The 13,703-nt window shown below is 40.5% G+C and overlaps 1 protein-coding gene across 1 annotated transcript in view; it reads right to left on the minus strand.

The window, feature by feature from the left end:
• Positions 1 to 2,643: 2,643 nt before the first annotated feature.
• The window catches only part of LOC117345795, a 67,712-nt gene continuing 56,652 nt past the window's right edge, over positions 2,644 to 13,703 (minus strand). Inside the window, exons 7-9 of the mRNA XM_033914957.1 lie at positions 7,626 to 7,793; positions 5,229 to 5,373; positions 2,644 to 4,967 (exon numbers count right to left, since the gene is read on the minus strand). Of these exons, the coding sequence (XP_033770848.1) occupies positions 4,297 to 4,967; positions 5,229 to 5,373; positions 7,626 to 7,793 (984 nt within the window). The 3' untranslated portion in view covers positions 2,644 to 4,296. The remainder of the gene's footprint in view (positions 4,968 to 5,228; positions 5,374 to 7,625; positions 7,794 to 13,703) is intronic.

Genomic DNA, 13,703 nt, shown 5'->3' on the forward strand with positions numbered 1-13,703 from the left:
GAAAGATGCCAGACCATATGAGGGGGGAAGGGGGAAGACAGAGATGTCTGACCATGGGAGAGGGATGAGATGGTGCATAGGGATGGAGGGGAAAGGGAGACAGAGGGAGGAGATGGTACATAGCAATGGGTGCTGCAGAGAAGAGATAAGAAGAAATGCTTCTTATGGATAGGAATAAAGGAGAAGAAAGAGGGCGGAGATGGTACACATGGATAGATAGGAAGGGAAGGCATGGAAAAGTAGATTTTGAGAAGAAAGCAGAAAAATGGAAGATAGTTGAATGTTAAAAGTTAATGCTAAAGACAGAAGTATGGCAGAAAATGAAGGAGAGAAAAACAGCAAATGGATAAGGTGGCCCTGGATATACAATTAAGAGCACAGACAGGACGTGCAGCCAAAGACTGGGAAAGATGGTTTGAAAACCAAAATCACCAGGCAACAAAGGTAGGGGAAATTATTTTATTTTCAATTAAGTGATTGAATTGTGTCAGTTTTGAGAAATTACATCTGCTGTCTATATTTTGCACTGTTCAGGAAGAAATGCATTTGTTTCCATTTCTTTGGGGGTTGTTCTGCATGCAGCATCTTGCATCTTAGGGTTTTGTATGTATATATTAGTACTTTTAGTTTGTGGTCCTGTATTTGCTTAGGGGTTCTGCACTGATGAGTTAAACCAATCATGGGTGGGAGATGCTGCCTGCTGTGGTGAAGGACAGAAAGATGTATAGAGAGTCCAAGCAATATCAGGTGGATTTGAGACTGATTCTGAACGCAAAGGGACTGGAGAAGGATGGTGCTCAATACAGTCAGGGCATTGTTGAAGAAGTGGAAGTGGAAGAAGAGGAAGGGGATTGGTGCAGGAGTGCAGCATTGTCTTGCATGAAGTTTTGTAATAATGAGAAAAAATTGACAACTTTGTACATGGAATTTTGTGCCTGAAGAGAAGTTTCTGGCACCAACTAAGGCATAGAGGATTGTTTAAGAGGAATGTGGTCCTCAGAAACATGGGCTGGAGAAGCTGGCCTCGTAGTTTTTTGTTGTCTAGAAGATTTAAAAAATATATCTGAAGGAAGAGATGAGATAGGAGAGGACTGCAAGGCAAAAGCAGTGCCCATGGGAGGCCTCCCTGTCTTGTCCTTTGGTTGAGTTGTAGGTGCGCTTTCTTTCTGTGAGCCCTGCACTGCTTTCGTGGAAGCCGGCAGAGGAGTTTTACAAGGCTCCACAACTAGCTGTCTTTTTTTCATGCCTGCCACAGGTGCCATTTTGTTTTTCTCAGACAGTGTCGGCATCGATAAAGTTCCGTCCCCTGGCGGTACTGAACCTGGGCCCTGAGGTGGAGGAGCAAGCGGTGCTGGTTGCGGCCTTGGAGATTTCCCTGAGCCAGTGGCGCAAAGTGCCGCTGTGAGGGAGCCGCCCTTCATGTAGAAAAAATAATTGAAAAGACTCTTCATGGTTCTAGCGACCGTTGTGTGAAAATATCCGGTGTTTGCCGCTACAAAGATAAAAGAATATGTAGACGGCTTCTTATTTTTTTTTTAGCCAAGACATGTGAAGGCAAAAAGTTATTGGATGAAGGATTTTGGTTTTCTTTTTTAAGAAACCCCCCTCCCCCCTGTATTGCTATTATTTAATTATTATTATTATTATTTTTTGTTGTCAAGAAGGCAAGTAGAGGGGAGAGCTGCAACCTATCAGGAGCCTGAAAAAAAAACTGACTAAGCAAGGGGAGTAGCTCAGAAGGCAAGGAGTTTGCACATGCTCAGTAAGTTTAACCCCCCCCCCCCTCCCAAACCTTACTATACCTAGGGGAGAGCGCTGGCACTCAGGCTCAGTCAGAGGACTTCACCAGCAAGTGTTCCTACATTTCCCCTGCTTGCCTCAGGAGAAAATGGATACTGTGGATGGGCAGACTGGATGGGACATTTGGCCTTTATCTGCCATCATGTTTCCGTTTCTCTATTTATCTTTTTATCTTGTAACCCACCTAGAATTGTAGGATTGAGCAGGCTATAAATATTTTAAATAAAAATAAATAATATACAAACATTTAAACCTCTCACAAACAGGCCCTGCATGGTTCTGACTGGAGAGGAAATCAGATAAGCACTACTTGTTGACTCCTCCTAACAATGCATAGAGCAGTGGTTCCCAACCCTGTCCTGGAGGAACACCAAGCCAATTGGGTTTTCAGGCTAGCCCTAATGAATATGCATGAAGCAAATTTGCATGCCTATCACTTCCATCATATGCAAATCTCTCTCATGCATATTCATTAGGGCTAGCCTGAAAACCCGATTGGCCTGGTGTTCCTCCAGTACAGGGTTGGGAATCACTGGCATAGAGCATGAGGAGAATACACAGACCTCCATGGGCAGCAGTGACTCTACCCATCCAACCCCTCATCTCTTCTTCTTACCAGCAACTGACTTACCTGCTTGCTTATGACTTAATCCCACCCTGTCCACACACCTCATCATCTCAGACAAATCCTTTCAATTACCCCAGCATGATCCTTCCACAGGTACCATTTCTACTCATTCAGTCAGTCACATCTGTCCACCCCAGTCCAGTACACTGCCCATTTAGCTGAATGAGATCTCTTTTCTGGTACTAATCATATTTCTTCCATGAAAAAAACAGAGGTAAGTACAAAAATATTTTATTAATGGCTTAAAAAACATTTTAAAATAACTTATATATTGAGAATAGAAAATAAAAATATTACAGAACACTCCAAATCCAACCCCTCCACATGAAATTTGTGTGGTTTGTGGCTGTACATTTTTGCAAAATTTTCACATAATCATGGCTGTACTGTATACATACAAATCTATGAATTTATATGGTGTACATACACAATTGTACATATATTTATACAGATTTATATCTGTATGTATATATGTATTTATTTATAGTACACGAATGTGTGTATGTACATGTGTATTACTAAAGTGCCTGTTTCCTTAACTTGTCTTGGTCTTGAAATCTACAGGTTTTCTCTTTGAATTTTCAGTTCCAGAGTCTGATAGACCCATGCCCTAAGTATTCTATAGTTTGGATTATAATTTAGATTTGTACCCAGTCTCATCATTCTCAATGTAGGCCTTGGAAGAGAACACCTGACCCCAACATAGTCCATGAAACCATGGGCCATAACAGGAGTGGGAGTTGCTATGGAAAAGGATGAGGGATAAGAGATTTTAGCGTAACCTGCATCTCAGAGCACTTTCTATAACTTTACACCTACTGCTGGGTATGTAAATACAGCAAACATTACCACATACAAGCAAGCATACATACACATACATGCAAGCACCCTAAGCACTATTCTATAAGGGCACAGATAAGTGGCATAGCATGTAACTGTAAAGGGGAGGAGGTATACAAATGAGACATGAGCAGGGCATGAGCATCACCTACTTATAGGCACAATTTATACAATACTGTATATTGTGTGCATTGTTTGGCACACTTAGCCATGCCGATTTACACCTGCCATAGACCTGGCCTACATTTAGGAGAACCAATGTGGGTTTACGCAAGTATTCTATAACAAAATATGGGCACCAGGATGCCATTATAGAATAAGGACGCTTATATTTTGGCTGCATCGAGCACCTACATCTAAGTGTCCCTTTATGAACTGTGCTCTTCTGCAGAATCTATGGGAAGACACATTGCAAGCCTGAAGTATGGATAAGAGTGCAGAAGTTTGTTCAGTTAAAAAGTGAGGAATTGACAGTGGCAAGGCCCCTTTATTCAGATTTAAAGATTTTAATGCAATCAGTCTTAGGCAGGTGGTGGGGGAGGTACTGTGATCTGGAGTGGGCTTGTTAGGAGGCATTTACAGTATGTTTTGGAGCAGGAGAATATGTGTCTTTTTGGGGGTAGGGGCTGTGCTACATTCAAGCACTGCCAGGAGCATGACACCACAACGTACAGTGAGCTTTATCATGAAGTGTAAACAGAAAATTTCACAGGCTCCTAGACACCTATAAACCACTATTTCAAGATGATAAAAATATAGTAGAAGGCTTAAGGTAGCCATGAACAGAAGCCAAGAAGTTATCCAGGGATTTGTAATGCAAACCCACAGATTCTAGTGACTTAGAGTCCCAGGTATTTTTCTGAAAACCAGAAGCACAAATGCCAGAATGCTAGGGTTCAGAGATCAGCAGAGATGTTGACAACTATGCATGGTGATTGTAACTATGATGGCTTTGTTCTTTAGCTATCCTTGCCCACTGCCTCTTTTGCATACGGCCTTTACATTTAACAAAGAATCGCTTACTGTGATCACCGTTCATCTTTAATTCTGTTAATTGCCGAGGCCTGCGATTGTTCACTGTCTTTGCTACAAGGCTCTCCATGAGTGTTGATCCTCTGGTCTGAGCTCCAGGTAGTGAAGGTGCCAGATGCAGAGATCCTATGGGCTGTGGAGTCTGTGGAGAGTGGAAAGCTTGGCTGTGGTAATGTCAACGAAGCTAATGCGATATGACTGGGAGGACATTCCAGCTGAGATTGGAGGAGAGTGCCCCCCAAGGCAGTAAATGGATACAGACTACTAGGAGAAGGGGCTCTGGGATCCATTGTAACATCTCTGAATGGCAGGAAGACTCTGGAAGTCCTTGAGAGGTTTTGGGGCTGCCCTAGCACAGAACAGGTGATTTGACTGGCACTGGTAGGCGTGACAGACCTGTACAGGTTTCCTTCTGATTTCACTGGAGAAGGGTAAGTCACCGAGGTCTTTACGGCACATGCATTTTCAGCAGGCTCCCATTGCTCCATTTTCCCTGAATTTGTAGTTGGAGATGATCTGTGATCCTGAGAAGACCTGCTGTTACATGAATGATTGGAAGCTGAGTGTGGAGGCAGGGATGAACTGGAGACTGAAGGCAGAGCAAGGAAGGGACCCACTGGGGAGTGCTGGGGGTTGGAGCTTGGAGTCTGGCCAATCAGATCTGTGGCTAATTCCAGAAAGAACACAAAAGTTTAAAATCAGGGACAGACATTAAAGGCAGGTGACAAAATAGATAGATAGAAATGGGGAGGTGGAGAGTGAGAGAGAGACATGGGTAGAAGAAAATAAACACAAGTGAGAGACATCCACAGATGAGGAAAGCCATACAAGATAAGTGGAGAGAGACATAGTCAGGCAAGACAGAGTTATACAAGTAAGAGAATAACCTGTCATACAGGTTGTGCTGGGGAGTGGATGTGAGTCTCACCATTGGGGGTCAGTCTTGTGCCTGGGGAATTGGAGGAGTTGCCCTGAGAAAACAACGTCTCCCCTCCATTCTCCACACTAAACTTTGATGCAGAATTCTGATGAGATAGTGGTTGGGATGTCTTTCCTCGCAGGGCATCAATAACCTGTTATAAAAAAGGGTGGATGTTAGAACATGTAAAGGACAATTATATAACTAGGGACATGAGGTTAGGTGCCCCTTTGTGCATGCATATCCCCCCCAAAATAGCACTTATCAACATAAGTGCTATTATATAAGGATGTGCATAAGTGCTATAGTGGACAAATGTAAGGAAGTTCTTCTTCACCCAGAGAGTGGTGGAAAACTGGAATGCTCTTCCGGAGGTTGTTATAGGGGAAAACACCCTCCAGGGATTCAAGACAAAGTTAGACAAGTTCCTGCTGAACCAGAACGTAAGCAGGTAGGCTGGTCTCAGTTAGGGCACTGGTCTTTGACCTAGGGGCCGTTGCGAGAGTGGACTGCTGGGCACGATGGACCACTGGTCTGACCCAGCAGCGGCAATTTTTATGTAGGCCCCTCCCCTCCTTTATAGTGTAAGGAGAGGTCTACATGTGAGTGAGACATAAGTGTGTCTCCCAGTCACACGCACAACTTATAAAATACTACAGGTTAAAAGGTTTCATGAAAATCTAATCTAATCTGGGATTTATGAGTCGCACTATGCCTAAATAGGTTCAAGGTCATTACAGTACAATTCAAAGAGATACAATTGGTACAGTGTTAGGATGCTACAGGAGATACATTGCAAAACAGTTTGAGAGATGGTACAATAAGAGGAGATAAACTAGTACTGTTTAATGAGTGAGTCTGCGAGGTTGAAATAGGAGATAATTTATAGTCCAAGGTCAAGCAGATGACAGTGTGCGCAGTGTCATAGAGGTTGCAAGGAGTTTGTAGGCTCAAAGGTCAGTTTTCTGTGGTGGATATGGTGTCAAAGAGATAAGTCTTTAGTTTATTTCAGAATATGATAAAAGTTTGAGTTATGCATTTTTATATGCTACATTGCAACATACAGTTTTCTTCTTGTTAGCACAATTCCAAATCAAGTATATATGTTAATGCTGGTGGAACTGATTTGGTATTGCAAAATACTGTAGTATTTTGTTTCAACTATGTTGAATTTGACAGTAAAAGAGCTTTAGGTGCACCAGGTCTACGGTTGCTGTAACAACGGGCATATAATGCTGATGCTAGTATTTTATAACAGAACCTGAGTGCCCAGTGATGGGAGGTGTGAGGAGCAGTTAGCAATCCTATAAGGCAAAAGGAATTCTTAATGATATGAGGTTGTTACATATACACTATCTGGCTGATATTCAGCACTATTGGCTTGCTAGGAATGGCTCCTGGCTGAACAAAGATTACATAGCTGGCTATCTTCCGCTGAATATCCCAATCCCTGGATTAGCCGGTCACTGTCAATATTCAGCAGCTGCCCAACTCAGACTAGTGGCTAAATAGATCCACCTGAAAAGCAGGTCTGTCTTTGGCCACTAGGACTTAGTGGGCCAAGCTAATGAATATTGGCTTGGCCGGCTAAGTCTGTGGTGGTGAACCTTGACCTGGATATTCAATGCTGGTGGCCAGATATGGCCCCAGCATTGACTTTCATGGGATTGTCATGGACTGCGGAAGATATTGGGCCCTATGCCTCCCAAGGCATGTAGTTTAGTGCTGAATTGGTTTAAGAATACGTCTTATGAGATACTTTATAACTTTATATTATCTATTGAGGTGGGAATATAATAGAAGTGTGGTTAAGGCCGAACTTGATATTTAAGAGGATGGCTTGGGTCATAGTTCAGACCATAGGCCATCTGCCTTTTCTACTGGAGTAAGTAGAATGGATGATGGGAGGGGATTGATGAAAATGGGGACCACTGAGGTGATGCTTTCTTTTTGTATCCTTTCTATATGGGATGACTGACTGCTGCATAAGAAGTTATGTTATATTGTTGTCTTTTCATTTGATCCTGAATAAAATTGTTTAAGCATAACAGAATCTGGGTGCCCAGATTTCTTTATGGAATAGGTTCTCACTGTGCGGTATCAAGGCATCTACAAGGAGATGCTCACTTACAGAATTGCCACCCTAGTTTCCAGATACAAATTCTTCCTTCAGCTTTAAAGCCATGTCTAAAGAAGGGACCCACGTAGCTTTTAAAGCTAATATATATTATTTTATGTTGGTTCAAAAGTATCAAAAGACACAAGGACTCCAGTTTTCTACAGATCCACCATGGTTCTAAGAACTCTTGTGCCAGATAAAGGTAGTGCTTCAGGTTGCCTATAATCTGCCACATTCATCCCTTACTCCACCCCTCATGCCCTATATCCCATTTCCCATGGCTCCACCTTCTTGTTCTTTGCCACCATAAGTGAGGTATCATTGTGGTAGTTCTTGATACTGCAGTCGGCTCCGTTCTTCATCAACACTCGAACAATATCCAGCAGTCCACGGCCACTGGCAGAATGCAAAGCCGTGTTTCCAGAGTATGTCTGTGAGTTTACATTTGCACCGTTCTGTACAACAGAGACAAGCAGAAACTTACTGCCTGACAAACAAATATTTAGCGACCAATACTGGGGCGTGACAGAAACTGTGACACGAGGAGGTAATTTTTGCCTGGACTTCCATTTTTTAAATTACCCCAGAGAATTTACATGTTTATAGTCATGCCTGCTCTTTAGTACACATGTATGCATTTATATGTACATGCTGGCATATAATAAACTTTAAAGTGCCTAATTTCTAAGCAATCTTTCTTTCTTCAGATAATACATTTCTAAGTACCTCTATGGTCTTCAGTTCCAGCCAACCACCAGCCAAATTATTTGAAGGCTTGTTTCTCTTTCTGGCTTTTATTCATCATCAGACCTTAGTTTTTTAAAGTGCTTGTGCTCTATACTCTATGTTTTGTGCAAATCAATAAACTTTTTTTTTTTTTTTATACAACTTTAAAACTTATGTACTTAGCTTTAGCTATTTCTTCATTCTTTTTTTTGAACCTTGGGAAGGACCTTAAGGTTCAACAAGTTTCACCCGAAGGCTTTTTCAAGGACGGGTCCCCCTTCTGTTTTGCTCCACAGCATCCCGATGTGTATGTAAAGATCTGTGGAGCAAAACAAAAAGGGGGGATCCGTTCTTGAAAAAGCCTTTGGGCGAAACTTGTTGAACCTTAAGGTCCTTCCCGAGGTTCAAAAAAAAAGGATGAAGAAATAGCTAAAGCTAAGTACACAAGTTTTAAAGTTGTATTTAAAAAAAAAAAAAATATATTGATTTGCACAAAACATAGAGTATGATGGACCATTCAGGTCTTTATCTGCTGTAATTTACTATGTTATGTTATAGAGCACAAGCACTTTAAAAAAACTAAGGTCTGATGATGAATAAAAGCCAGAAAGAGAAACAAGCCTTCAAATAATTTGGCTGGTGGTTGGCTGGAACTGAAGACCATAGAGGTACTTAGAAATGTATTATCTGAAAAAAAGATCACTTAGAAATTAGGCACTTTGAAGTTTATTATATGCTGTTGTGGATTAATGGTGTATATTACATAGACAACGTCATAAACAGCATTGCACTAGCTTAATACATCAGTTTATATGTACATGTGCATGTATGCATTTTTTTAAAGTATACTTATAAATGCAAACCCTCCTCAAACTCATTTTCAGGTCCAGTAAAGTTATGCGCATAACTTAATAAGCATATTTGGTGCATGATTTTACAAAAGCTTATTTTTGTACAGAAATACCCCTTTACATTTTAGATTGCTGTTGAAAATTACCCCCAGGAAACCAGACTCCACCAACTTGCACCATCTGACTTATATTATTGTGCCTCTAATACTTATGGATACAGTTTCTAATCTTACTACAACCACCAGGCTCACAGTATCTATAATACGATTGAGTCACTTAAGGAGTAAATTCTATAAAGCAGATGCTAATTTGCACCAGTTACATACATAATTACCAAAAACCTGCTCAAGTGCTACACTGTAAATATATGCATATTTTATATTACTTATACACTTCCCCCTTCATATTCGCGGTGGTTAGGGGCAGAGCCGGCCTGCGAATATTAAAAAAACCCACAAATAATATTCGGGACGGTTCTGCCCCTAACCCCCGCTTCCCCCAGCTATTTTAAGCCCTGAAAGCCCCCCCCCCCTTAAGCCTTACCTGGTGGTCTAGCGGGTTTTCAGGCAGGAGCGATCTTCCCATGCTCCTGCCCCATGCAGATTGCTCATAGGAAATGGCTGCCTTGAGCTCCCGTAGTCTCTCGAGCCATTTCCTGTGAATGATCTGCATGGGGCAGGAGCATCGGAAGATCGCTCCTGCCCCAAAAATCCGCTAGACCACCAGGTAAGGCTTAAGGGGGGCCTTAAAGGGCTTACAATAGCCCAAAAAAAGAAAAAGGAATTTTAGGTTTAAAATCGCGAATAAGTGAATCTGTAGAAACGGTAACCGCGAATACGGAGGGGGCAGTGTATTTGAAAATTAGGTGTATATATGGGTGGAGTATGGGCAGGACTTTCAGTTTACTATTGGATCAATATTCAGTCTGCGACAGTGAGTGCCTTATGAGCCACTTCTAGATGCAGGCTGACTTAACTTGAATATTCAATGTCTGGGCATGCATGGCTCCTGGCATTGAATATGCAGGTATGAATGTTGACCTAGACCCCACTGACAGATGTTTTGCTGTTCTAACTTGATGTGGTTACTTAGCTGGTTGGTGGACTGAAAATCGCTACTAACTGGCTAAGTTTTCATTCCGCCCTAATTTTACCCCTGGACTGCTCACCAAACTTGTTGGTTTCAGCATAGGACATAATAAGGATATTCGGTGGCACTATTCAGTTAAGTACCATAGAATATCCCTGGATAGCCCTGGTCAAATGATTTAAATAGCCAGAAGCCTCTTTGAATATCAACACATTAACTTATAGAATGCTATAAGTTACACAAGTATCTCTGGCAGTTAGGCATGAGCACTTACTCCAGCTCTATGACTGGGTAAATATCTGTCAAAAACCAAAACAAAAACTGCAGACCATGTGCAAGATGTAGGCACTGTTTATTACAATATTAATGCAGTATGGTGAATATACCACCTTATTACCAACCAGGGGACCCAACACAGTCCATGTTTCGGACAACACCTTCCTCAAGGGTCCATGGTGGATAAGGTATATACAAACCGCATTGACCAAATCAAACAAGTGCCGTTCCGGCTCCAAAGTACAGTGCAGCACTGCGTCGCTATAGCTATTGTTATAGAATCACCCTTTTAGAGACCCATATTCAAAACCTCACTGAGCACAGAGGATAAATGGTTTTGTCTACATGGATATGCAGCCATACTTATTTGGTCATCTGTACAGCTAAATTCTCTCAGAATTTAAATATGTGATTTTAAGTCTGTCATTTTTGCAGCCATAATTACCCAGAAAAATTTAGCTAGTCAGCCCTATTAGTATGCTAATTTATTTTATTTATGTATGTATTCATTGCTTTTTTTAAACAAAGTCACCCAAGGTGGTGCAAAAGCAAGAAAAAAAACAAACAGGCAGTAGACAGTTACAGCAGTAAACATATTCAAATAACATAGGGCTCCTTTTACAAAGCTATGGTAGTGAATTCTGATGCAGCAAATGTGTGAAAATGATCTCAGCTAGGGTAGGAGTTGATAAGCAAGTTCTGCTACAGTATAAAAACACAAACATTCCCATATTGGGGCAGACTGAAGGCCCATTGATCCCATTATCCTGTTTTCAATGGTGACCAATCTTGTTCATAAATACTTGGCAAGATCCCTCAAGAATAAAACAGATTTTATACTGCTTATCCTAGAAATAAGCAGTGGATTTTTCCAAGTCTATCTTAATAGCTTATGGACTTTTCTTTTAGAAAATTATTCAAACCTTTTTTAAACTCTGCTAAGCTAACTGCATTTAACACATTCTCTGGCAATGAATTCCAGAATTTAATTACACATTGAGTGAAAAAATATATTCTCGGATTTGTTTTTAATTTATTATTTAATAGCCTCATTGCTTGTCCCCTAGTCCTTGTATTTTGGGAAGAGTAAGCAAGTGATTCATATCTACCCATTCCACTTCACTTTTTATAGATTTATATCATATCTCCCCTGAGCTTTCTCTTCTTCAAGCTGAAGAGCCCTAGCCACTTTAGCCTTTCCTCATAGGTACGTTGTCTCATCTCCTTTATCATTTTTGCTGCCCTTCTCTGTACCTTTTCTAATTCTGCTGTACCTTTTTTGAGATGTAGTGAATAGTATTGCACACAGTATTTGAGGTGTGGTTGCACCAAGAAGCAATACAAAAGGCATTATAATATTCTCAGTTTTGGTTTTCACTCCTTTCCTGATAATTCCTAAAATTCTATTTGCTATCTTAGCTGCTGCACACTGGGATATAAAAAGAAATTTGATCACTACCATACTTTATTTGCAATTTCACTGGTTGCCAGTTTTCTATAGATTTCAATTTAAAGCTTTGATTCTTATACATAGAGCTTTTATGCTTCACCAACCAAATTATTTGCTTGCTTTGACAATTCCCTATACGCCTGCTAGAACTTTGAGATCATTTCAAGATAATAGATTAGTTCTTCCTTCAGTAAATAGGACAAGATGGGAATCAACTAGAAATATAGCATTTTATTTTATAGCTCCACAATTATGGAGTCATTTGCCACGGGAATTGAGGCTGGAGGTAAATATTAAAGCATTTAAAACTATGCTGAAAACTTTCTATTTTCATGACACATTTGGGGAAAACTGTTTTGTCAGAAATAATTCATATATTAATGGAAATGGGTCTTTCAGTTAGAATCCTGTAGATATTAAATTGAGAAACAAGGATGTTTTTTTTTTTCTTTTTTCATTGTTATAATAAGTTGAGCAATTATTGTTAGGTATGAATGTGTATGTATCTTTGTCTTGAACTTATATAAGTCTGTCCTATTTTTTAATGGAGTTCTTTTCTTTTTACATGCTTTATATTTGTAATCCGCTTGGACCTGTCATAAGAACAAGCAGTATAACAAGTTTTAATAAAACATAAAACGATGACACCTAGATCCCATTCTTGGGCGGTGACTCTTAATGTGAAATCTTTCATCATGTAGCTATACTTTGGGCTTCTCTTTTCCACATACATCACTTTACACTTGCTCACATTTTACACTACTCTGTTTTCTATCTTTTAACCGTTCTTAATTCACAATAGGATACTACCTCCTATCCCATAACTTTCAAATTTTCTCTGGAGTCATTCATTAGATACACAATAACTGACCAGCAACCCTTTATCCACAGGTTTATTCATCTCTACAAAGAAATGTAATAGATTGGTGAGGCACGAGGCAAGATGTCACTTGATTAAATCCATGTTGTCTTTGCCTCATTAATTTATGCCTAAGTATATGCTTAATGCCTACGGCCTGGTCACCCTGAGTAAGCTCACTCTTACTATCGGAAGCTAAGCAGGATCAGGCCTAGCTAGTACCTGGATGGGAGATAACCTGCAAATAAGCTGTAGGCTGAGGGGCCCTATATTGGGCACGGGAGAAGGTAATGGCAAACCTCTCCTGTATTCTGCCGTGAAACATCACAGGATGGATTCCTCACTGTGCCATGAGTTGGTGGTCAACTCAGTGGTAAAATCCATCCATCCACCCATATGCTTAATAATTTTTGGAAATAATGTGCTTCGGTGCTAGCACAGCTTTGTAAAATGTGTGTGTGGTGGTGGGGGGGGGGGGTTGTTCTTTGTAATAGTATCTACACTTTGCCAGCACAGATGTCAGGATCACCAGTTTATAATTTCCTGCATCATCTCTTGTATTATTTTAAAAAAGTCATGCTTGATTTTAAAGATAAATTACATATTACTAACGCTCTGAAAGTTCATTTTTCAGTTCTGTCATGTACTTTGGGATGTACACCATCTGGGCCACGTGATTTGTTACCTTTAATTTATCAAATTGCCCCTTTACATCTTCCAGGTTTACAGAGATTTGTTTCAGTTTCTCTTGACTCATGTGAATTGAATACTGTTTCTGGCACTGGTATCTCCCTCACATTTTCCTCAATGAAGACCAAAGCAAAGAATTCAGTTAGTCTCTCTGCTAAGGCCTTATATTCTCTGAGTGCCCCTTTTACCCTTTGGTCATCTAATGGTTTAACTGATTTCTTGTACTGGCTTCTTGCTTCTAATATACCTAAAAAAGTTTTATTACATGTTTTAGCCTCCAGTGCAATCTTCTTTTCAAAGTCTCTCTTTGCCATCCTTATCATCACTATGCATTTGACTTGAAGCTGGTGACTAGCTAGTAAGTTGCTTCTTCCATTAAAGGCTTGGGAGAATAGCTAAACTGATCACATTTGACAGCTCATCC

This window comes from Geotrypetes seraphini, chromosome 11, assembly GCF_902459505.1.
Source record: "Geotrypetes seraphini chromosome 11, aGeoSer1.1, whole genome shotgun sequence".
Classification (NCBI taxonomy): Eukaryota; Metazoa; Chordata; class Amphibia; order Gymnophiona; family Dermophiidae; genus Geotrypetes; species Geotrypetes seraphini.